This window comes from Stegodyphus dumicola, chromosome 4 (assembly GCF_044657685.1).
Source record: "Stegodyphus dumicola isolate Sdum_Otavi_A_Nest chromosome 4, ASM4465768v1".
Taxonomy (NCBI): Eukaryota; Metazoa; Arthropoda; class Arachnida; order Araneae; family Eresidae; genus Stegodyphus; species Stegodyphus dumicola.
This window is the reverse complement of record NC_140771.1, coordinates 245,950,165-245,975,866: the sequence shown is the minus strand read 5'-3', so window position 1 is coordinate 245,975,866 and position 25,702 is coordinate 245,950,165. Positions and strand designations below refer to the sequence as shown.

General features: G+C 30.1%; 1 protein-coding gene across 3 annotated transcripts in view; it reads right to left on the bottom strand.

Annotated features, from left to right (window-relative positions):
* The window catches only part of LOC118199905 (cryptochrome-1-like), a 38,414-nt gene that overhangs the window by 4,527 nt on the left and 8,185 nt on the right, over positions 1-25,702 (bottom strand). For 2 of the 3 annotated variants that reach the window (XM_085816175.1, XM_085816174.1), the window contains exons 2-11: positions 13,668-13,776; positions 9,539-9,681; positions 7,645-7,829; positions 6,123-6,211; positions 5,862-6,002; positions 5,084-5,251; positions 4,321-4,461; positions 1,205-1,356; positions 799-1,001; positions 240-337 (exon numbers count right to left, since the gene is read on the bottom strand). In XM_085816175.1, the coding sequence (XP_085672301.1) occupies positions 240-337; positions 799-1,001; positions 1,205-1,356; positions 4,321-4,461; positions 5,084-5,251; positions 5,862-6,002; positions 6,123-6,211; positions 7,645-7,829; positions 9,539-9,681; positions 13,668-13,776 (1,429 nt within the window). Of the gene's footprint in view, positions 1-239; positions 338-798; positions 1,002-1,204; positions 1,357-4,320; positions 4,462-5,083; positions 5,252-5,861; positions 6,003-6,122; positions 6,212-7,644; positions 7,830-9,538; positions 9,682-13,667; positions 13,777-14,871; positions 14,999-25,702 lie in introns of all 3 variants that reach the window. The other variant, XM_085816176.1, reaches the window with a different exon arrangement.

Genomic DNA, 25,702 nt, shown 5'->3' with positions numbered 1-25,702 from the left:
ACATTTAATTATTTTAGTCTATTTTCATAAATTTTCATTCATTAAGATATTTCGATCATTAAAGAGAATAAAAAACAAAATGTTTTAAATAATAAGATATTACTCTAAACAACAAAAATTTCATGACCAGGTAGGCAATCATGCCACTCAGGAGGTTAATGCAGTATTTACATGCATGTCTTTTTGTCAAATTTTCTCATTCACTATTAAAAAAAAAAATTCAGTTTCCTTTAACTTACATCATCTGGATAATCAACAGCTTTCCGTTTGACAATCTTGGGATATCCGTCATCATCTCTTTGCTGACTTGAATGAGTGGTCAAAGTATTACACATATCTGAAAAACATATATATATATATATATTGCACTTATATTTTACAAATATCATGATTATACATATTTATATTTATTTCTTAGCTATATGCATAAAAATTATTTCAGTTTTACTAAAGATTGCTTTTTATAAAATTTTAAGTATTAAAAAACTCTTTTTATGAATGAGAAAATAATTTTCAAGATTTTTAGTCATTTAAAATAAATTGAAAATCCAGCAAAATGATTTCCAGAAGTCTCATATCAGTTCAAATTAACAAACTTATTACTTTGTTAAATCCTTACTTCTACAGTTAAAAAGCATTTCTCCACTGTCTTCTCAAAAGAAACAAATCATTTTTGTAATATTTTCCTTATTATTATTTTTAATCATATTACTTTCATGCCTGTCATTTGCTTAAAAAAATTTTTTTAATATAAATTTCTTAAGCTCACAAGTCCAGAATAAAGGTACAAAAGCTTACTTGCTCCTCGATAATAACTGAGTTGCTGATAAACTTGTTTCATTCTCACCAAATTTATGTGACTAACATCTTGGTGATTTACCATAGGCATAGGATAGTCTTTGCCGATCACACATTTCGCAGCCAATTGCACCTTTTCTGGAGCAGTCCAAGGTTCATGTATGTACTTTGTTGGAAAATTTTTTAGAACTGGTAAGTACCTCCTAAAAATAAAGATATATACGTTACACATGATTAAAAATAATTAAAAGCAAAAGAAATACAAATTCGATAGCTGTTTTTTCATACTAAAAATTTGCACATAGATCATCTTTATATTACAGATCAGCGTATTAAATCCTTTATAATATGTTTGATCTAATCTAAACAAAAAGTTAAATAAAATATGCAAAAATAGTATATTAACCTGATATAATCGCCATTTGGATCAGCTTTTCTGCCAAATCGTACTGGGCAGTATAAATGGAAAAACTGCTGAAAAAAAGAGCTGCAAGATAACCACATCCATGAGCCAGCATTCACACTCCAATCTGCATCTAGTAATAGCTCATCAAAAACCTAATGCTCGGTTAAAAAAATTACAAAAGTTACTGCCTGTACATCACACAACATTCTTATTTCAACATAAACAATAACTCCTCCGCACCATCATAACTGATTAAAAAAAACAATATAGCAATAAAGAATATTCCTCACAAAAAAGTACAGCATTTGATTTTCTACTTGCAGTTAATTTTATCCTAATGAGAATAACAGAATAGGTAGACGAATTTATATGCCAGCAGCAATACTACTAAATTTTAAATTGAAATCTTAAAACTATATATAGTTACAAACATTACATAACAGAAAGTTACTTCTAAAATTACAAGACAACTGAAATACTAATTATTCTACGCTTAGTAGAATTTAAAAGTAGTGAAATTTAAGTTTGTATTTTATTTATTTATTTCACATTATTTTATTTTAACTTCTGTCAAATTAGATACCTGCTTCACAAATGATAAGTATATGCATGATATACAGAATAATTCATGATAAATTGTATCTATAACTTGTATTTCAGTATTATGTGCAAATGGATTAGCATAGTGATTTTTTTTTTTTTTTTTTGGTTCTGTTTTCAACATTTATCAATTGAACTGCAGACTTTGCAACCATGCATTTCAACAAAAAATATCTTCCAAAGTAATAAAAATAAATTTGTTAATAAGGCTGTTATTATTCTCATGATGTGCAATATTAACAGCTTTCAGGACACATAATAGCTAAATATTATAGATAGTTTCATCAATAACAAATTGCTATGGTGAATGCAGGTATTATAATAGTATTTTTACTATTTTAACAATTGAAAAATCTAATTTTTTGCTAAATTCTTTCCTTAATCAAATGAAAATTTTTCTAGTAAATTAGAAATTTATATGCAAAAAAAAAAAAAAAAAAAAAACTGCAATGATCATAATTCAGATATGAATACCTAAACATTAATAATTCAAATATGAATTAAAACTCTCATTTCTTGGATAGCCAGTATCTATGAAACAAAAAGGACCATATACATTTTTCCAAGATACACCACAAAAACCATTAACTTTTGGTGGGTCTCTTTCATGTTGTATAATTTGATAGTCTGCTTCATACTCCATATTCTAACAATGTGGCAGTTGGCCTTGCCACTTAGACGAAAAGTAGCCTCATCATTAACCCCTTCGAGCCGGGTAGCGAAAACGCGCGCTTATCGCTGAGGCCGGCAGTGTCTTACGCGAGCGTCTCTCCAAGGCCGGGGGCTTTTTTGCTACTAAGCCTAAATCCATGAAATTTCCAAAGTATCAACGCATTGTTTAATAATGCTCTATAGAGTATTTAAACGTCTTATGCTTTATAAATATTTTTATATATATACTTTAATTACCTTATTTCTTGTTTAAATGCATATTTTACACATTTTATTTTAATTACTCACCATTTTATGAATTTTAACATTATACATCTGAAAACTAAATATATTACTTAAAATTCTCTTTTCGTATGAAAAATTTGAAAACAGGGATCTACAAACAGTCCTACGTTACATTCCTTGCACTCGTAACAACTCATTTGCCGTTTTGGAGGATTTTTCCGGGAATGTGAACAAACGAAGCATTGTCGTCTCATTTTCTTATCAGTCTCTTCTGAACAAAGTTTTGGAAAATGTCTTTCAGTTAATCTTTCAGAATCAATATCTGAAATATTTTGCATCATTTCTGCTATTTCATGCTTTGTTAAACGTTTTCGACGCTTCGACATTGCAACGGTAAAAACAAAGAATTCACGTCTAACAAGATCTAATTATTTTCTAAAAACTGAACTGCAAACCGAAATACCCAACGCTTTAGAGCAAATAAAACTTCTCTACTTACAGTAAACAACTACCACGTACGAATAAAGTGCGATTTAAAGAGACGTCATAAATCACGCCATTCGGAAACATTTATTTCTCCGTTTGTTTATGTAATCAAAAACACGTGTATGTGAGTCATGCTTCTCTCATTTCGAGTAGAAGGTCTAATTTACATGTATCTGAAACCATATGGACATACAGTGCCATCTTGTGGCAGAAATTATAGTTTGAAAAACGTTCCAAAGTACTGGCACAAATACGTGACAGTCGGTAGAGAATGGAACAATCCTCTGGCACGCCTGTGTGTCGGCCGGTAGGTAAGTGCGTTCGTTGCTGGCACGTAGTCGGCGCGAAGGGGTTAAAAGCGTGTTTAATAATTGTCATCTTGTGACACATTCTAAAGGATGAATTCTCCACATATCATTCTTTGTCATCTGTATGAAGAGCTTACAGCAATTGAATCTGGTACCATCTGAAACATAAGCGTCGCTATAGAACACAGCAGACAGATGTTGCAGTAATGTCAAGTTCCCTATCGGCATGATGAGTGAATTTCTGTGGACTATGCAAAATTCTGTCGGATGCACTCCATATTTTTGTCTGACATGTGGAGACTGCCAAGTGATTTCCTGTACAGACATCCTGTGTCTTATTATAATTGTTTATACCACTGCCTGATGCTCTCAGCAATAGGTTTTTAAATGTCAAGGTATTCTCAACAAAAATCATGCCGAACAGTTATGGGCTTGCACTTTGCGAAGTGTAGAACGCAAAATGGTATCTGTTACGCAGTTATCATCAAGACAAACACTGAAGTGACAGGCAAAGAAGAAACAGTGCTAATCTGTCACCAACTACATGAAACTCGAGATTTCCCTCTTTCTACTATGCATTATTTGATCAAAATGGATTAAAAGATGACTAGTTCTTTTTGAAACACTTTGTATATTTCATTGACAATAGATGGGAAAAAGTGATAATAGACTGTCCATGCTGTATTCCTAGGTACCAGCTAATACTGAAGTACCAAATTATTTGAACTCAGTATAAACAGTTTTAATCCATTTATATTAGAATATTTTAGTAACTTGAAGAAAAAAACTATAAAGGATTATTTAAAATATGAATAAATAACAAACTTTCATGCCCTCCTCCCATGATATCCATAAATCTCCACGTGTCAAGAAACAGGCTACGGCATGCCTCGCAACATGATGAATCCACCCCTCTTCTCGTAGCTGAGTCATGATAGCATCAATCCAAGGAAATCCAGTTTGCCCCTAATAAAGAGTATTCAAATACTTCAAAACCAAACCATCACTGATTCCTATCATTCTGATGAATTTTTAAAAAAATCATCTAATACTTAATGTATGAAATAAATTTATTTTCTAGGTTGATAATATTTAATGCTATAGATAAAAATAAAGAAATGGGAGAAAACTACTTTTAATGTAGCTGTCTTTTACATTAAGTTAGAAAGGAGGACTTTGAACTGAATTCATGGCCTAAATATGCAAATTACTAATTTCTTTTATGAAACAATAACTAGCAAGTTCATATATTCCCAGAAAGTTTTCAACCAGGCATTTCTATCTTCTTGACAAATTTATCTATAATTCTCTGCTTAAGTACCAAATATAATAAAAAATTGAGACTTTGTAGCTGATTTCGTAATACAGAATTGGCTTTACCCTCTAAAACAAATGAGAAATATTTTTAGCACTTTGTATATGTACAGAAAATCAGTCAAATTTTTTTTTTCTCTTCTTTAACCCTACTTAATTCTATAGCATAAAAACTATATATTTTATTTGTAATATTAATTGCATGTTTGGCAAATTGGAAAAATTATTCCACTTTTTTTAAAGAAACGTGCAATGGAAAGCATTAAGATCTTACGTTCGTCCATTTTGCCAATGCCTCAGGATTAACATCCCAAGGAATCTGTACACACATTGAATTCCCTACCATGTGATCAAACTTTGGGTTGTTTGTAGCAGCACAGTAAAAGAATTCTCGCCAAAGTATTTGGCCGTGAAGAGATAATGGTGGATTGACTTTTTTTATCTAAAAATAGAAACAATAGACATCAGAATGTGGCATGAAACACAACATCATATGTATAAATATTGTAAACAATTTTTCATCTTACAATGCAAAATAATTTTTGTTACAAAAAAAAATTTCTTTCACAAAAGTATATTAGCATCAAAACTGCTTCAATAAATTTAGTTTTATTTCTTTACATAACTAACGCTTTTACAAAAACAAAAACAAAAAATTCTTTAAATTTTGTAAAATAAAAGCAAAATTTGTCACTGTTTCCTCCAAAAATGAAAGACTGTTTCTAGAATATTAACTAATTATACAAATTTGAAATAGAAGCCCCTTACTAGAAAATTTTTATTTTAAATTTTCTGGAAAAAGGTTATTTGGAGTGGCTCATTTTCTAAAAACTAAGAGTTTTTAAATTATTGTTCGAATAAAATAGATGAAATGCACACTTTTTATGTAATAAGCATATATAATGAATATTTATTTCCTGTTTTCCTTAACCACGCCTCATGGTAAATGCATTGTAAAATTCATAATTCTAACTCATTTATTAAATATTTTTTGTGGACAGTGTGAATTCATAAATCACTTTTCATATATATTTTCACAAACAAGATTTCACCTTTCTATACAGTTCAGCTAATTCTTGATAAAACAAACGGGCAGAGAGACAACCAAATCGTAGATATGGACTCAGACCTGTCTGGCTTGGCAAGAGAGATTGGGGAGTCATTTTTGGCCGGCCAAAACTAGCTACCCAAGCCTATAACAAAACAACAAGCACAAGTTATCTTTTTTAAACATGTATATACAAATTCCTCATACAGCTCTACAAAATGCGCATTCAAATAATATAATAAACATGCAAAGAATTTTGGCTAACCTTGCGTTCCAAGTGCCTCTCCAAACGAGCTAATGCTTCTGTTTCTCCTCCAATCCACACTGGAGGCTTCAAGTTTTCTGTATCAAAGCCTATGAAGATACAAATAAGTTAAAATTTTTCAGCTACTACAGGAATTATTTATTAAATAGGAATTAGTAGAATAGTGTTAGAATAATTTAGTACAATTCCAACAGCCTAATTCATTAGGCTTTGCTGTATATTTAAGACATTAAAATAACTATTTATGACATCCTTAAAATATATAGGTTTTGAATATCAAATATAATTTAGATTTCCATCTCCTGCAAATTTTCAATCTGATTTAAATATTGTAGAAATCTATAACAAAATAAGAATACAAACATAACAACAATCACCATCAGAGGAGTTACAATGGTTAAAACATATGATAAACATCAATTTCTGCGAATAATTCTTTCCCTTGCATCAGTTTTGATTTAACTTCAATAAATTTATGAAATTAATTCTATAAATTATCTGACATGAAATCAAATATAGATCCATCAAATCTGATATGAAATCAAATACTATAGATCATCATCAGATATTCTAGTATATGGTGGCCTTAAATAAGTTATTTAGCACTATTTAATTCATTCTGGCAACTCGTACAATGGTATCCAAAGGGAGGGTTGCCCCATAGAGGACTTTTAAGAGAAACTCACTGATTCAGCACTTTCCACTCAACCACTGGTAGGCTTATTTGTAATAGTAATAATAATGTGAAAAAAGAGAAATTTGCCAAGTTTTCCTTGCATAACTACAAATATTCTATATGTTCCCTAAAGGTCACACAACATAGTGGTATTCAAGTTCATTCCATACCTTTTGTACTTTGTCCCTCCCAGATCCTGATCTAACAGCAAGTGACTGCTTCTTTTGATGCTATGTTAAGTACCTTTTTTTACATTTAACCTACCAATGCTGTTTGAATTCACAGAATACATATATGCTTCAGTGATGATGACTGATCGAGGAATGCTGGCCAAATTCAGTTATGCCTGGATATGTGCGATATGATTAATGGATACACACCTAGAATATTTGTAAAATAAACTTGGTGAGTTTCTGCTTCTTTCCATGCATCCACTATTAATGCATGCTTCATACTTTTAAAAATATAATATTTTGAAATATGATGGATGAATTTAGTAATCCTGCATATGGAATTAACTTCCAAATAATCAAATAAAACATTAACTAGCTGTATATTACATTTATATAAACTTCTTTTAACCTTTCAATAAAACACTTACTTGACCGTAGAGTTAAGTATTTTTCGAAAACAAAAGTAATTTCATGATTAAAGATATGAATTCCAAATATGATACTTAAATCAATGCTTTTGAAATAAATAAAAATTCAGTTTGATATCATTGTTGTAGCATCTGGTATTTTCTAGTAGCTAGTAATTAGGTTCAGAGGGAAGAAAGTAAAAAGGAAGAAAAACAGGTATGACCTGAATAGAAACAGAAATTATTGTGAAGATAATTTCAAGTACCTAGCTCTTCAAGTGTTGGTACTCCATATTTTTCATCGTGGTCTTCAGATAATGGAGTGTAGCAATTTCCAACATCTTCCACAGTAATTTTAGGTTGGGGTGGTGGAGGTGGTTCCATACTTGCAAGTATGTTTTGAAACTGTTTATATGTTAACGGAGATTTACCATGATTTTTTTCAATAATCCTACATATACCCAAAAAAAAAAAAAAAAAAAAAAAAAAAAAAAAAAAAAAAAAAAGGTGAATTATATAGCAACTGAAAAACTGTGACAAACTAAAAATGTACATTTTAATTTGTCACTTTTTGGAAAGTAATTTTGCTTTATTGCTATAACTTCAGACCCTTAAATTACAATAATAAAATAACATTTTCATTAAGATGTATATTATACAGTTTTTTCCCTTTTTCAAGAATGTAATGTACATGAAAGTATTATTCACACTCACTATGCGGAATATTATTTTTAACATTTAATTCAGCTTTTCAAAGTAACAAATCTTAAACAGACACTTTCTAGGATCCATTTTTTCTGAAACAAATCTACTTTAAAATTTGTACCTGTATCTATTTTAAATTTGGATTATTGAGAAGAAACTTTTTGAAGCCAACATATTAATTGAACGCACAAATATTCCTTACTTGGTATTAAACATTAATTTTGAAATGAGCATTACTCAAATTTCTCAAATTTAAGTTTTTGTGGAATGTTCTTAATAAAACCTAGAATAAAGTTAAAAACAGAGCCCTTGTGTTCTTTGCTGAAATTAAGAAATCCAATCCTTTTTCCCAAGTTTCAAAAACGGATATTATATATCAATTGAAACAATTGATCATTTAATATATGTTATTTACATTTTTATCAAATCTTATTTCAAGTTTACATGCAATACATATTCTAATTTCAATGAACCTAACACTGACAGTTCATGTAGCTCTCATTTTTAAAAATGATTAATACTGATAGATTACTGTGTTCGAAGAAAGTTTAGGAATGCACATTTCATTGTAATAAATCTTGGAATTAACAAAAATAATAATTACTACACATTTCAGCAGCTAATCTGCTGCTGATATATTTCTCTAAATATGAATAATTTTCTACTGATAACACAACAAATTTTGTTTCAAAAATACTGGCTATAACAGATAATTTTTATTACACTCAAAAGAATATTTAATTATTATTTGGCATTAATATTTCAGGCAAATTCCAATGTTAATTCAGAATAATTAAGCCTAATTTAGGCAATTTTATGTAGAATATCTGGAGTAATGTATTGCATTTCTGAATTAGCAATTAATGTCAAATATATTAAATTGTTCTGCAAATTTAAGATTTTCACCTTTTAATCTCTGCTACAATTACAAGATCATTTTCCAATAAATAATTTTAATAATAATCTTCCCTACTCATCAAGCCAAACTTATGCCACAACTTTAAATGCATTTTCCTAGAAACAATAGTTTTGGCATTAATGTAATGCAATTTACTGCCGAGGAAATATTCAGTTTTAAAAATATACATTAGTTATAAAAAAATTATATAATAGTTATATAAAAAATTAGTTATCTTCTGATTATTTATGTTGTGCTTTGCATTTGGTATTTTGCTATCCCCCCCCCCAAAAAAGTAAAAAAACTATAAAGTAAATTCTCTGGCACAAAATTGCTAATGTAAATTCCTGGATGCAAAGTTTCACTACTCATTTCTCTCAAAAACATCCTTTTAACTTTGCCACCTTTTTTCCATAGTAAAATTACTATTCTAATTTGAGTTGTTAATATCTGTCATGCTATACTAAAAAAAAAAGACAACAGCAGAAAAGCATATATGCATATGCATAACCGAGTAATTTACAAATTCCAATCAACATTATTATAATTTAACTTACTTTTCCAATTCATATAAAGTATGTGATGTGCGACTTATGACAGTGATTCCATTTTCTTGTGCCATGGTTGTAATATTGAGATCTCTGATACGGCCATAAGGCTCGGGATCCTTTTCGAACGTAAGATGAGTGATTTTCCATAACTATTAAAAAGAAAATATACGCAATTTGAGTTTCATTTTATGAATAAAATGTAATGCATTATTTAGGCTAATCATACAGAGCATTAAATGACAAATTATGAAAAAAAAATGCTTTTCTTTATTCATCAGTTAAAATTTTATTAAGATTTATCATTTTATAAACATAACTACCATAGATTTAAATCTACTTCTGAAATTTTCAAGCAGGTATAGCTACAGAATATGAAGTGATCTTGCATATAAAGAACGATCTTGAATATGAAGTGATCTATGTGATCTTGCTTAATTCATGAAGATATCTGGCTGCTCAGTTACATATTTAGTCATTATTTATGAAAAATTCAAGGACACATAATGCTAATCATATGAACAATATAAAAAAGAAACAAAGTTTCATCAAGTCATTATTGTGTATATCACAGAATTTATCTATTTCTTACCTAACATACAAATTTTTCAGAAAATTATACACTTTTTTTCAATTTTATTTTTTTATATATAATTTAGGTTCTATAAAAGTTTCAGCTGATTACATAATTATTTTTCATAAAATCTTGATTTTTTGTGTGCAACTTTGTAAGAATGAGAAAACTGTATGAAAAGATTTTAAAATTTTACTACATGTACATATGGTAATGACTACATTATCATTGAAAATCATGAGTGTATTTTTAATCTGAACATTAAAGGCAGTCAATTTAAAAACACATGAAAACAGTGTTTACTATCAATAACAGTTTACATGGATATAAGTTCACATTTTTGCTTTAAATGCATGCTATTTTAATGTGACCACATTTTCATCGAGACAAAGCGAGACAAATGGAATGAAATGAGAATTGCAATTTAGTTATGAAAGCAGACCAATAATTCAAAAAAATTTATTTTATTGTATACATTCATTTATTTCAGATATTTATCCGAGTGAATACTTTGCAATAGATTCGGATCATTTATTAAAATGTTGTGAATTTCTCACATAAATTGGTCAAATTATATTTTACACTTAATACATATTTTTAAGTTTTAATGTTCAACTGTGTTTTTTCAATTGTCCATATTTTATTCATACTAGAAAAAGCACGTTCTATTGCTGCATTTGTTCCTGGAAAGGAGAGCACATGTTCTACAGTTTTCAGACTATTTTCATAAGGAATATTATTCTGTTTAAAATGAAGGAATAACTCCATCCATTTTTTGGTCTGTTTCCACATTTGCAGACAATGAACATTCAACTTTTTCTTCAGTGACATATATTTTTAAAAATGACACCTCATCAAAAAGATCATTTTTGCAAATATTATTTTTTAGAAAATGATTACTAATATATTAAAAAGATTTTTTTACATATTCCCATAAAATCTCCTTTTTTAATGTCACCCAATGAAAAATTTTTATATCCTCGAATTGAACTGTCCATTCTTCAAGATATTCCAAGCAGTTATTATAAAAATTTCTGACTTCTTTCAGAAAATCAGGTCGTTTAATGGGACCTTGTTCTTCCAATCTAGTGATGCCCTTTCGAATAACTAAAGGAACGTAATCGTTATCAATTCTTTCTCACAATTTTGTTTTTAAATTATTGATTTTATTTGACACTTCTGTAACTGAAATTTTGTCCCCTTCAATAATTTTCACAGCATTGTGAAATAATGTAGCTTGGTTGTAGACGAACTGATGCCAAATTTGTGATGTGTCATTTTCAATAAAGAGCTGCAATATTCTTGGACATTTATCATGTGTTAAAAGTATGATTTTAATTGTTCGTATATTTTAAAAATATTTTCTACAGCTGGTAAAAGAGCTAGCCATCGTGTTTTGCTGAATAATTCTTTTATATTCTATTTCTGTGCTTTCACAAAAATCCTTCAAACTTTCAACACACACAGTGTAAATATATATATATATATATAAATACAAATAAATTTTTGCATTAATATTTTCAAGATCCACTGGAAGTAAGTCAGATGCTGTTTGAATAGTACTGTGTAGAAGGAGCGCTGCACAACCTACCCCAATAATTTATTCGTTCAAATGTTTGTTAAGTTTCATAAAAACGTTATTGATGCCTCTTCTAGCTTTTCCACCAAAATGTGAATTAGTGCTGTCCTCACAATAGGCAATAATTTTATTGTTCAATTTATTCTTTTTTAAAAAAGCACTTATTGAATCAAAAATTATTTGTGAAGTTTCACCTGGCAATGAAACAAAATCTAATATTCTAATTTTAATTCCTGTTTCTGGATCAAAAAGTCTAACAATTGTGGGAAATAATATTAAATCTTTGTGGTTGGAAGCATCATAATATAAGGATATAAAGGTGCATTTAATCTAATTCTTTCTGCAATTGTGAAAACGAATATAGTGAAAAACATTACAAATAATTGCTTCGAATTTTATCCTTGCACATGCAAATTTTTTGTCGTACAATGTTTTGATCATTTGCGACATGCAATCAATTGATCTGAAACTTTGATTGTGGTTTATGGTGTGGAAAGCAAATAGCCTTTCAGCTAATGCTAGCTGTTGCTCCGTTAACAATACATACATTCCTTGATGAGGTGCAACGTTAATGATCGAACACCACCGAGTAAATCTAACTCGTTACATTGCCAAATTTAGTTTACTCTGCATGCATTTTATGTGTTTTTTATTCACATATTTTTTATTTCTTTATATTTACTATAATAATTAATAAATAATAAGTAATATATATTTACAGTATATTTAAAATAAGTTTTCTAAAATTGCGGGACATTTTTTAAAAATCGGCAGGACGCGGGACAGTCCTCCAAAAAGTGGGACTGTCCCACGTGTGGTCACTTTACACTATTTATTTTTTTTATCAATTTAAAATGAAACACTAAGCAAAAGAAAGAAGCTGTAGAACTATAAGCCAAAATAAGAACCTCGTATGAAATCACACCCATTATTTATTCAATTCCAATATGCATGTCATAAATAAAACGATATTAAACTTATTTCAAGAAATAAAGGAGTGTTAATTAATATCCATAAGATTTGATATGTAGAATTATTCCCCAGATTTGGCTAATAATACAGTAAAATCTTGACTGTTTGGAAAGCTTGGAAAATACCGAATATGCGAAAATTCCATATAACAAGATACGTAATAAATGCATTTCATAGCCAAAAAGCCAAATAAATGGAAGGAAAAAATTATGGTCTAAAATTATGAAAAGAGTTATTTTATTTGTTATCAACTTAATATCAAAATGCCTACACATATATTATGCGAGAGTTCAAAAGAAAAAAGGGAAATCTAGCAAATAAAACATATCCAATGACGAAATTCTGTCAACCAAAAAAATTGGTGGATATCTTACCGAATTTTCGTCAGTCATTCGGCAGAAGTTTGAAGCAACAGATCACTCCTTATTTAGTTAATCAGTGGACATTAACAAACAAATTATGTCCGTAACAAAAATTAAATCTGTAAAAAATTACAGACATAGCGTATAAAAAATTTAATTCGGGTTCATATCAAGACAATGCATTAAGTCGCATTTATTCATCATTGGCGTTAAATCGCATTGTTAAGCAACTCATTATTATTATTTAAATTGTAGTCCTATTTATGCTTCATAATACTCTAATTTGCTTAATTTTACATTAAAATTTTTTTCCAAAATTTGAAAACATTTTGGTTATTAGAGCTTTCCGGTTAGCTGAATGTCAGATAGTCAGACTTTTACTGTAAATACATTTAGTTGTTTTGATGATTATAAACTTGTGTGCACTTTTATAAACTTGTATGTATCTAAGATCACATAAAATTCAGTTTGAATATAGTTCCAATCTGGCAACATACATGTACTGACATACAGTGCAAAAAGTTTAGAAGCTAATTATGCTTCAAACATATATATATTGGAGGGGTCTTTATACACATTTAAGCCTAATCTGTAGAAAAAGTACATCAAACACATACTGTATTTGTATATGAAAAAAAGCTTCTCAAATACCTTAAAGAGGCGAGGAAATACATCAGCTGGTTGACCACGTATAACAAATAAACGAGAGTTCAGCTTGCGAAGATTGGTATCTAAATTTTCAAGACACTGAAGAAGGAATCTGTAAAGAGGGAAAAATAGAAATATTATTGACATGTCCTAGTTCATATACTGTATATGAAGGCTGACCAAAATTTTTTCATATTAATCACAGCCTCATGATAGGATTAAAAAATTTAAAGAGCCAAACTCAGATTTTTCTATAAGCCATAACGTTAAATTAAATTAAGAATTAGTAGTTTTAAATAAATTAACATACATTTTGCATTTTTTAATCAATGCTGCAGTTTGTAAGAAAAATAATGAATAAATTTTATTGATCTTGCTTTGCATTCAGGAAATTATGCTCCTATAACATAAAAACTTACTTTTCTATTATATACTTTTTCTTTCAGATCTTATATTTCTTATAATTATCAATTGATTATAACGGGATAAAATTTAAATCAAAAAGTAATATAATGGTCTCTATCACACACATTTATCTGGAAAGTATCAAAATTAGTGTTGGCGTAATTATTGGAAAAACTGGATTGAAATAGGAAAATTACATTGAAATGGTGAATTTAGTTGAATTTTTACACACAAACTTCCTTTAATTCTTCAAACACAGTTAAAGTAAGGAACAAAATCAATTCACTAACTGGATCATAAAATATATTTTTCAAGTTGCAACTATATATATTTTTATTATCATTCAGTATGACTCAATATATGTAGTTAAGTACAGTATGTTAATGTTGCATTATGTCTTTCCATCTGTCCTGATAGCCAGTACTAATTCTAAAAATTAAATCACCAGACAAATATTACTACCAAATTTCTTCAATTCTAAGACGCATTCCTTAATTTCAGTATCACCAACAGAGCTCCCCTCTGTTGAATTCTACACAGACAGATTCTAAGGAAATAAATTAAATGGTATTTTAAACTATATCCAGCAAATATTTTTGATAACCAACTTTATTTTGTTAACAACAGTAGATCAGTTTAAAATAGTTACATGGAAAAACAAATTATTTCACAATAATCAGTAATTTAAAAAAAAAAAAAAAAAACTGTGGTTTTTAAGAATGCATTTCCATTTTCAGTTATTTTTATATGGGAAGAAAAAAAAAAAAGATGCATCTTAGAATCGAAGAAATGTAGTATTTACCTTCCGTGTAATTACTTTGATGATTAACAAATGAAATAACGAAGCAAAGGGATATCAGCTGAAAGACAAATGTTCATGAAACTGGTCTCTTCTCTCACTTCATGCATGCAAGAATCTCGGGTTATCACTGTAATGGAGACAAGAAAAGATATGATTGCCTCGCCATTTTATTCTGTGTAAATGCTGATGGTACAAACTAGATGATACTCCTAGTTATAGAAAATTTATTGAAAGCAAGATGTTTCAAAGAATTATAAGCATTGCCATTTCAGTATAAAATGAATAAGATGCCTAGATTAACTGGAGATATTTTCAGAGAACGATTCAAAAAATGAAAAAGCGATGATAACACAAAAACTTTAATGTTTTATTTTTCATAGACCAATGTATCCCCATATCCACAACTGACTAATTGCTTAACCCTTTGATGCGCAGTGGTCGTGCCCTGAAACCACCAATTTTTCGAATTTTTTTCAAAATTTTTGAGTGAAAATAAATTGATTACTGATCTTTTACCTCTAAATAACACAAAATGACTACAGAATCATACATATTTTAGGTCTTAGTACTTCAAATCGGATGCCTTTTAAAATTTGTTTTCAATGAGAAAAAGTAACTTCCTTTTATTAATATAAACATCTTTAAATTTCAAAAGTTATTATTGTGATTTTATAAATTATTGCACATCGTGATTTCTATCATAAACAATAAAAAATAGCAATAATTAAACTGCATATATAAAAAAAAACCCTCTATATGTATGGCATTTGCTTTGCGGTTTCAGGGAGCGATCACTGCCCCACTAGAGCATTGTACACAATGCTCTCGAGGCTCGGTGTTCGCGCCTTGAAACCACTGCTCTTCAAATGTATTTCTAACAGTTATCATGTGTCAACAGGTGACCCATTTCTAACAGTTACCAGACAAACATAATAATAAATCTAAACATCAACACAGAATGTCATGAAGGTAATTGCATGACTTAAATATATGAAAAATAATTAAAAAAGCATTCATATAAATATGAATAATTTATGGAAACTTTTGAAGTATAATCATGACATGACATTCAAGCATATCATAATAATAATTTAAATCATTAAATATCTGAGATTCAACTATAAAACTAACTACAAATTAACTACACAAAGTGCTGAAATTTATTTTCGCAAGCAGAAAAAACATTAATATCAAAATAAAACACAATATATCTTGACAATTTTTTTTTTTTTATATTTTAGGTTTAATGCTTTTAAAAATTTACTACTAAAATTTTAAAATGTTAAAAGAAAAAATTTTAAAAACATAAAAATTACAAGACTAAAAAGAAATTGAATTCTGATCTTGGTATGCAGATTACAATTTAAAACCTGAAACACTTTTAAACTAAACAATACAAGCCAACAATTTCAAAAGTTAAGTCCCTAAGAATTTACAGTGTAAATATAATTACAGTGTAAATTCTTAGGATCTTGCATTTTAATTGAGCTAATTAAAATTGGCTTGAAATTAGCAATTAGCTTGATTGATTGAGCTAATTAAAATTAATTAATTGAAACTGCATTTTAATTGAGGTTATGACACAAAGTCTTGCATTTTAATTGAGCTGGTCAAAATGACAACGCGACAGAATTATGATATCATTTCATCATTAATTACCATTAATTAATTATATGGAGACTTGTGCCCTTATTTAATAATGGGATTCAATGATTTAAGATACAGCTGTGCAATTATTTCACTGGACCACTTCTAATGAGGCTTCAAACAAATATATCCTTCAAATGACAATACTGTCTATTTTACCAAAATATGAAATCTACTTATTAAAAACTTTAAGCACTCTTTCAAGATGATTAAAAAACTGCTCTAACCAACATACCAGTTACCAACAACCTAACCGAACCTGCTCTAACCAAACAGCCTACTTGGTCGGTAATAAATTGGTAGTCAACTACCAATTTGTTACCAATGTTTATGTTTGGTAACAAATTTGCTTATATTAAATGTTTTTTCAAAATACCAGCTTTTCATAACAAACTATCAGTCCCACAAGAAGCAGCCAACAAACACTTCCAGAGGCAGTTTCCTTCAAGGTGTTTAAAATGCAGCTGATAGAAATGTGATAAGATTCCTTGTGCATTTTATATTATTGGTTGCATCAAGCATGTGTAGCTTAACAGCTAGTTCCGCTTGGGCATGCTTTGTCACTTCACCCTAACATTTAGTAAATCACACTCTGAATTCAGACAATTCTGATATATAAGTCCAATACAAAATCAATATTTCATAGGAAAAAAAATGTTAAAAAGAAAACTGCAAAATAAATATCACTTTTTTTTTATCACCATAACAAAGCAGTCTACCGGCATGTTATAATATACAGAGGCTGTTCACACATTTTTTAGACGATGTAAATTGTATTCACAAAACTAAATTACATAAAATTCTTGTGTTTTAAATGTTCTATTTGACATCCATTATTCTGAACTATCTTTCGACACCACAATTTCCAGGATAATAATGCCTTTTGAAGTGGCAGAAGAGGTATTCTATCCCATTCCTCTCGATCAGCTTTCCAGAGTCCTGTTAGGGTTTTGGGACAACGTTTGGATAATGCAGTTTTTAAAAGTCCGAAAGCACAAAAATCCATACATGACACATCGGAGATTTAGTAGGGATATCAGTGAAGGGTATGGCCTTGATACCAGTTTTTTGTTCCATTTACGTTTTTTTTTCTTCCTTGTTGATGATATTACCTATCGACATTTTAGATATCACAAAACCATGACTCTCACATTGTTTTTGGATAACGGTGCATGCATATTTCTCTTCGGAAAGAGTGTAAATGTAACCTTCAAACCACTGCTTTGTTAAATTCGACATTTTGAATAAAAACAAAACTTTCAAGCCACAGACGATAATTTTGACTTTTAAAAACATAGTACAATTGCAATTACTTCTTTTGGAGCAAACGATTTTTTATTACCGCTTACCAAAATCGTCTAAAAAATGTGCAAACAGCCTCTGTAATTGAAGCTATCATTCACAAAAGTCATTCGAAGTCGGCTCTTTGCATCACAAGTAAATCACAGACCGGTCAGAAACAGAATGTGCTAGTTCTCAAAACCACATTCCTTTTCAGATGCCTTTCTGTCATCTGCACAACTGAAGATAGCAGAACCATTTAGCCTTTGGCAAATATTTGACTTCCTTATTTGAACAGTCTTTTTTTATGGATAAGACCTTTATCTTGGAAGAATATAATTGCCACTTGCTCGTTGCGTGGTAAATTTGATATTTTCAAAAGCATTGGAGTAAAAGACAAAAAACGAACCAAGCCAACGAACTGGAAAGAAATGAATTGCACAAGGAAAGCCAATCAACAAACAGTTTGATGCGGACGAACATTTAAATTAATTAAAGGTTAATCTTTACATTATGGTAACTTGGCGATTTTTTGGCGAAAATTTGGCGACCAACTCTCCTACAGCAACCCTCTATTTTTTTTCCCCGCCGCCATTTTGTCTTCACGAAGTAAAGACATGTTTCTTTTCTTTTTATCTACTGAACACTTCTTCCAACAATCTACTAGCCGAATTACACTTATACTAGAAATTTTATCAAACAAAACTGCTTAATCATGACAAATATTCACTGCAAAATTGGGAAAAAGTGCACAATACCATACTCCTTACGCGTTTTTCAAAATAACACTTACACATAAACCATGTACACGCCGACTTATTTTTACTTAAAAAAAATCCCAGAATTGCACAAAAATGGCATTGCGCACACTCTTCACTATATCCATGTACACTGCTTTTTTCTCATAAATTAGAAAAATTTCACGAAAATACATGACAATTTTCTCAATCTTTAAACCCGGTAAAAAGAACATATATGAAATTACCTGATCGCGAAAAAGTATTTACCCTTTCCAAATATGAACATTTCCACATATAAAATAAATAAAATATCCAAAAACTTTTACCTCTAAATTATTTATTATATTATACACGTCACCAACGAATTCATACCGCAAACATTCCAAATACTTAGTGTCAAATATTTTAATTATTTCCATGCACGTTTACTTCAACTAAAACGTATACCAAATTCCTACAAACATAAAATTCACAAAATAATTATCATTTAATTAAAATATAATTAAATTCAAAAACACTACTTAAAATATAAATGAGCACATACATTAAATTAATACATACATAAATACCCATTTCGAATTCACTTTAGTTACGGCCATGGGATCCAAAAATTCACGAACACTGTTTCACACAACACAAAATAAAGCCAAATACAAAATTTCCAGATTTTTTCCTGATTTCCCCCCTTTTCCGATTAAAGAACAGTAATTCGTCCATTAATATCACATGACATATCCCATGATCTCTCATTTCGGCAGTTTTCGGATAACCGGCTCTTGGCGACCTCGCTACGGCGGCCGGTGGTGGCGATTTCCGCCAAACCCGGCTACCCACCCCGACAACTTTCTGCTGACGTTTAGGTTACTGTAGAATCCGGAGTATCGGGAGGGATTTAGGGAAAACTTCTGTGTGCTCATATTGAAGGTCACGTGACCATTTTTCTTCGCTTCTGCTGCGTGGTTAGAAGTTGAGAAGTTTGTCTCCTACTTGATCGGAGCGTAGGTAAATAAATAATAGTGTTAAATGCGAATTAAAACCGATAATTATAAATAAATAATAATGGTAAATGCGAATTAAAACCGATAATTATAAATAAATAATAATGGTAAATGCGAATTAAAACCGATAATTATAAATAAATAATAATGGTAAATGCGAATTAAAACCGATAATTATAAATAAATAATAATGTAATTAATTATTATTTTTATATGTTTTTTTCCCTTTTGCTTTTCATTTCTTACATATATACGGATAATTAAATATAATAAGAAGATTAATTATTATTTTTATGTTTTTCCCTTTTGCTTTTCATTTTTTACATATATTGTTCGTAATTGGAGTTTCAATAAAAAAAATTTTAATTCCCTTTTGCTTTTCATTTTTATTTTTAGAATTAAAACGGATAATTAAATAAATGATAAATTATTAATGTAAATAATAAATTAATGTATGTAAATTTGATGTCTCCTACTTGATCGGAGCGTACGCAAATAAAAAGGCGACCCACCCTTTAAGGAAATGTTCCCCTTTTTGCAATCACAACTCGAAAATTATAAATCAGAGAAGTAACTAGGCAGGATTCTGATACTTAATTTGGAATGAACTTTGCAAGTCATTCCGTAGCGTTTAATTTTTTTCATATCTTGAATCTCTTACTATCATTAAATAAGGAAGAAATTGCAGGTTTAAATGTATAGTTCTCACAATGTAATAAACGACAGTACTTGCAACCTGTGCAGTCGCACGAAGAGGCATGGTTAGGGACAGAAAAAGTTTGGATTTAGAAGTACAATTGACATCGCCTTTCTAATTGTTATTTGAAATTAAATTTTACAATTTACTTTCTACAGCACCGTCAATACAGTACGTGAAACCGTCAATAATAATATAATAATGATAATAAAAATGGTATCACACAACTAAAAGTATATACTACTTCGTAAATTTCGATAAATTAATTACTGAAAATATTAAGCATATCAATGGCAGCGTTGGACCTAATAGTTTTAAGTTGCATTTCAACATTTGAAAGAACGCGAATTACATTGCTATTTTCACCACACAAACGAATGGAATATTTCAGAAAAGAATTCTCCCCCGTTATTACAATATTTCAATAATTTTCGCAAATTAGAAAATTTATTTAATACGTTTTAATAATAAATGAAGCGATTTTCACTCATATAATCCCTTTGTACATTACTATCTTTCATTTCAGAACCACTGCATAACTTTTCTAAGACATAAATAGCTTCCGTTAATATATGTTCCCATACATTATATTTATTTTTTTATATTTTTGTCTTTAATAAATTAATGATAGATAGATAAAAAAAATTGATACTGCTTAATTTATAAGCAGCGTAAAAACTGGAAATCTGAGGTCATTAATTTCCGAGACATTAATAGTTTTTCAAGATGCAAATAAAGCAGATAACAATAATCATAAATATTAATGCTCCTAAAATATATCCGCATAACCTAATTGATTTTTGCTTTTTGATCCACCACAAACCTATTTTCATTAAATGAAGTTTTGCGCATTTCTCTGCAAAGTACGCAAAACTTGTTTCATACAACTTTATTTTAACTAAACGTTATACTTGTTTAGGGAAGTATAAAACAAGTATTTATGTGTACTACTTTTAAAATCCATGTGACAGAGTGCGAGTTCTCATCTTGAAATATACGTTGTGTCGATGAGCTTAACTACAAATTATTAAACATTTCTGGCAAAATGCCAAAAATTAAAAACAAAATTTTTTAAACACGTCCTGCGCTGTATCTGCAGGATCTATCAATCAATCAATCGACTCGACAATCGAAAATCAATCGACTTGAATGGAGCTCACCAACATGTAAAAAGCGTTTCTATTAATATGCAAGATATGAGAAAGAAGTTTGAAGACATTATGAAAGAAGCAGAGTTTTGAATATACAATTCTTGTATATTCACAAAAATACAAATATACAAATTTATATACAAATTTTATATACAAATTGTTGTATATAAAATAAATGGGACATAGAAACTAAATTTGAAAAATAGAAGAAAATAAAAACAAGAAAATATTGATGAGTTATGTGAGGATAACAGGCCTTGAAAATTCCGAAATGTCTTTTAAAGTAACAGTTTTTTATGCTGCTCTCGACATTTTAAATACTCAGTTAAAATACAGAATGACTGGAATAACAAAAATCGCAATGATGTTTTCATTTTTGGAACTTAAATTTCCGTATTTGTCATTGTTAACAAATACGGAAATTATTAATAACTAGCGGGCTGAAGCCCGCTTTTAATTGTTGACGTGTATAAGAGTTCCTATGTTAAATATCACCGTTATGCCATAGTTGGACCGAACTACCAGGGTTCAGCGGTTTTGCGCGGGTTCCCCCTGCTTTATTCCCGTGCGCATCCAGAAGATACTGCATACACGTCACACATGCGTAAAATCACGAAAACACCTAAGCAGGCAGCCCGCTCGCCGGGATTCGAACTTTGGACCGAACTACCTGTGTTCAGCGGATTTGCGCGGTCTGCGCCCGCTTTATTCACTTGTGCATCCAGAAGATACTGCATTCCCAATACACATGTGGAAAATCACTGAAACACATATAGAGTCAGCCTGTTGGCCGGGATTCAAAAGTTGGACCGAACTACCAGCGTTTAACGGTTTTGACCGGGTTACGCCTGCTTTATTCACGTATTCATCCAGAAGATACTCCGCATACAATACACATGCGTAAAATCACGAAAACACCCATGCAGCCAACCCGCTAGCCGGTATTCGTAAGTTGGACCGAATAACCAGCGTTCAACGGTTTTTCGCGGGATTCATTAGCTTTATTCACGTATGCATCCAGAAGATACTGCATACACGGTACACATACGTAAAATCACCCAAACACCCATGGACCCAGCCTGTTTTCCGGGATTCGAAAGTTGGACCGAACTACCAGCGTTAAACGGTTTTGCGCGAGCTGCACCTGCTTTATTCACATATGCATCCAGAAGATACTGCAAACATCATACACATGCGGAAAATCAAGAAAACACGCATTCAGCCAGCCCGTTAGCCGGGATTTGAACGTTGGACCGAATTACCAGTGTTCAGCGGTCTAAGCGGGCTGCGCCCGCTTTATTCACATATGGATCCACAACATACTTCATAAACGTTACACATGCGGAAAATCACGAATATTTGTCATTGTTAACAAATACGGAAATTATTAATAATGTTTCAAAAATACAGAAAAAAATATAAAGAAGACTTTGCTAATGTACTGGAAGTACAACTTTTATTATTTATAAATACTTTCAGAACAGATATCCAAAATTTGAAATCCGTTAAGGATTTAGCTAAATTAGCAATGGTAAAATACTATGACATGACAAGCAGTTAATCGGGAGTGCAATTAACTTATATTGTATTTATCATTCATTATCTGTAACCAAAGCCACGAGCGAGAGGTCATTTTCAATAATAAAAACATATTTAAGAAACACTATGATACAAGATCGGTTGTTAAACCTATCACTATTGAGCGTTGAAGTTGACTTGGCTGTGAAAATGGACGTCCAGGTATTGATAAATAATTTTGCGGAAATGAAGGTTAGGAGACGCAAATTTTAATAAAAAAGATTTTTGTCTTTATGATGAATTTCGGTCACCAGTGTTATAATTACACTTATTGAGGGGGGGGGAATTAGAGAAGAACAGCAGTACGGGCTGAGGGAAAATTAAAAAGAAACAGGAAAAATCTTTAGCATTCATGTCTTTTTATAAAAATGATGTATTCAAGTAGTTTAGTGTACCAAAAGGATTTTTAAAAGGACAGCAAAAATATTACATATTTTCTACTAAAATTGTATATTCAAATAGTTTTCTTTATGAAGTTTATGATAAATATGTTTTATATTTAACAAATGTACTTGTATATTATTGCATAAATTATGTTCGTAAGTTGAGTAAAATCACAGAGTACTATCTATTGATGTAATATTTTTTCTGTACGTCTATCAATTATCTTGTCTGTCAATATCAATTATCTATCACTCACACGCACGCACACAAAAAGTCTTAAATTACAGAATTAAAATCATCTGACGTCAAATACCCAGACTAAAGCAAATTTGCATTTCACCAGTTAGCAAAGGGGAAATATTTTCCTTTTTATTCTTTCTTCATATTACATAACTTTCAAATGGTTCCCTGAGAACGTGCTTTTATTTTTTAACAATTAATCCAGATGTGATAAAAATCATGAAAACATTGGCTCCAGGAATCCTTGATTTTTTTTTTTTTTTTTTTTTTTTTTTTTTTTTTTTTTTTTTTTTTTACTTTTCACGTTTTTTTCTTTAGTTTAATTTTTATTTTTAAGCACATTAAATTTATTGGTTTAGGGACCCAGGAAATTATTTTGCATACGGGACCAAGAATTCTAGTTACACCACTGTCTATAATGTATATATGCGTAGCTAGTATATGTGTAATGAGATGAACTACCAGTGCTTACATACTTTACCGCCAGGCCGCTGCTGAACCCTTCATTAATTAATGACATAATCACACAAAGCCACGCATTTACACACAACTCCTGAACATAACAAGCAACCAGCGCATTAGCGGGATTCGAACTTCGGACAGAACTACCAGTGCTCACACACTTTACCGCCAGGCCGTTGCTGAAATCTTCATTAATTAATTACATAATCACACAAAGCCACGCATTTACACACAACTCGTGAACATAACAACCAACCCAATTATTCTACACTTATATAATAATTCTATAATTATTCACATTATTTAAGTGATATGATTCATTAGTGTAATTGTACTGGCTCGTATACACACGAGGAAAACCACGAAATTTCCAATGCAGCCAGGGCAATATGAAAGACAAAAAAATGTAACAAATAACCAACAATTAAAGGTTACCAATAATAGTGTACAACAGAGATGTATACCTCTCGCCAACTGAAAACAATTGTTAAATTCAATGGAAATGAATTTTCAAAATCAACAGACATGCGGTCTTTAAATTTTGTACATCCGAACTGTCTTCTCTCTTAAGCAGCAATATGACAAAACATTTAAAAGAAGAGCATATCTTTAGAATTTCCGATAGACAGTCTTGCGCCGAACAGTGTTGCCATTGCTCGCTTAGAAATCGTCGAGTTTCTTAATCAAAAACACATAAATGCTTTACAAAATGTTAAATAGTTAATAAAACAAATTACAAATTTGAGCTTTCAGATGCCCATATTCGGGTGGTGACGTACATATTCAAAATTTCATAGCTGTAGGTACCGTTGTTTTATCACAGTATCTGCATAAATGTTATGTACGTTAAACATACGTATATTTATGCTGATTCTTTATTATTAAATATCTTTAAATATAACACACAGCGATAATATTCGGTAGAAACAGTTCAACGCAAAATGCGAAAACGAAATTAATAGCCCTTCTGGGCTAACGCGCTTTGGGATAAAAACGCAAAAATAGAACATAACAGCTTTCATTGTCAGTGCTTAAAAAAAAAAAAAAAAAAAAAAACGATAGGCCTTATTTAATTTAATAAAATTGAAAAGTTGAGCAAGTTGCATATTTTTGAGAGGATAAATATGCCACGAAACCTTCAAAATCATTTTTTAGTTCATCACGCACGCATATCTGCACACAAAAATAACAATACCTATTATTCTTCTGCATCTCTGTTTAAAAATGTTTTAAAAAAACATATGTACCGAAAAACATTTATTTGTAAAGTAAAATATTTTTTTTTCGAAAATATTTTAAATAAATTTAAAAAAGAAGATTTTTCGCGATCATATTTTGCCGCGGTTAAGCCCGTGCAGCTGTCTGTCTGTCTGTCAGGTACTGAAAAAAATCAGTACCTCGGTACTTACGTGAAAACGTGGTTTGGACTTTGCCAAAGCTAAGTTTACTTTTAATCTATTTTCATCCATTACATTTTTTAATATTATTTTTCACTTAAAATTTGTTTTAATACTTTGTTTTCATAGATACATATCATTACTATTATTTTTATTTTCCTTTTTTTTTTTTTTGTAACAGTACTTTCTAGTTTGAACTTTTCACTTCTCTATCTTCCTATAATGAACTAATATTGTTTAATTAAATTTATAATTA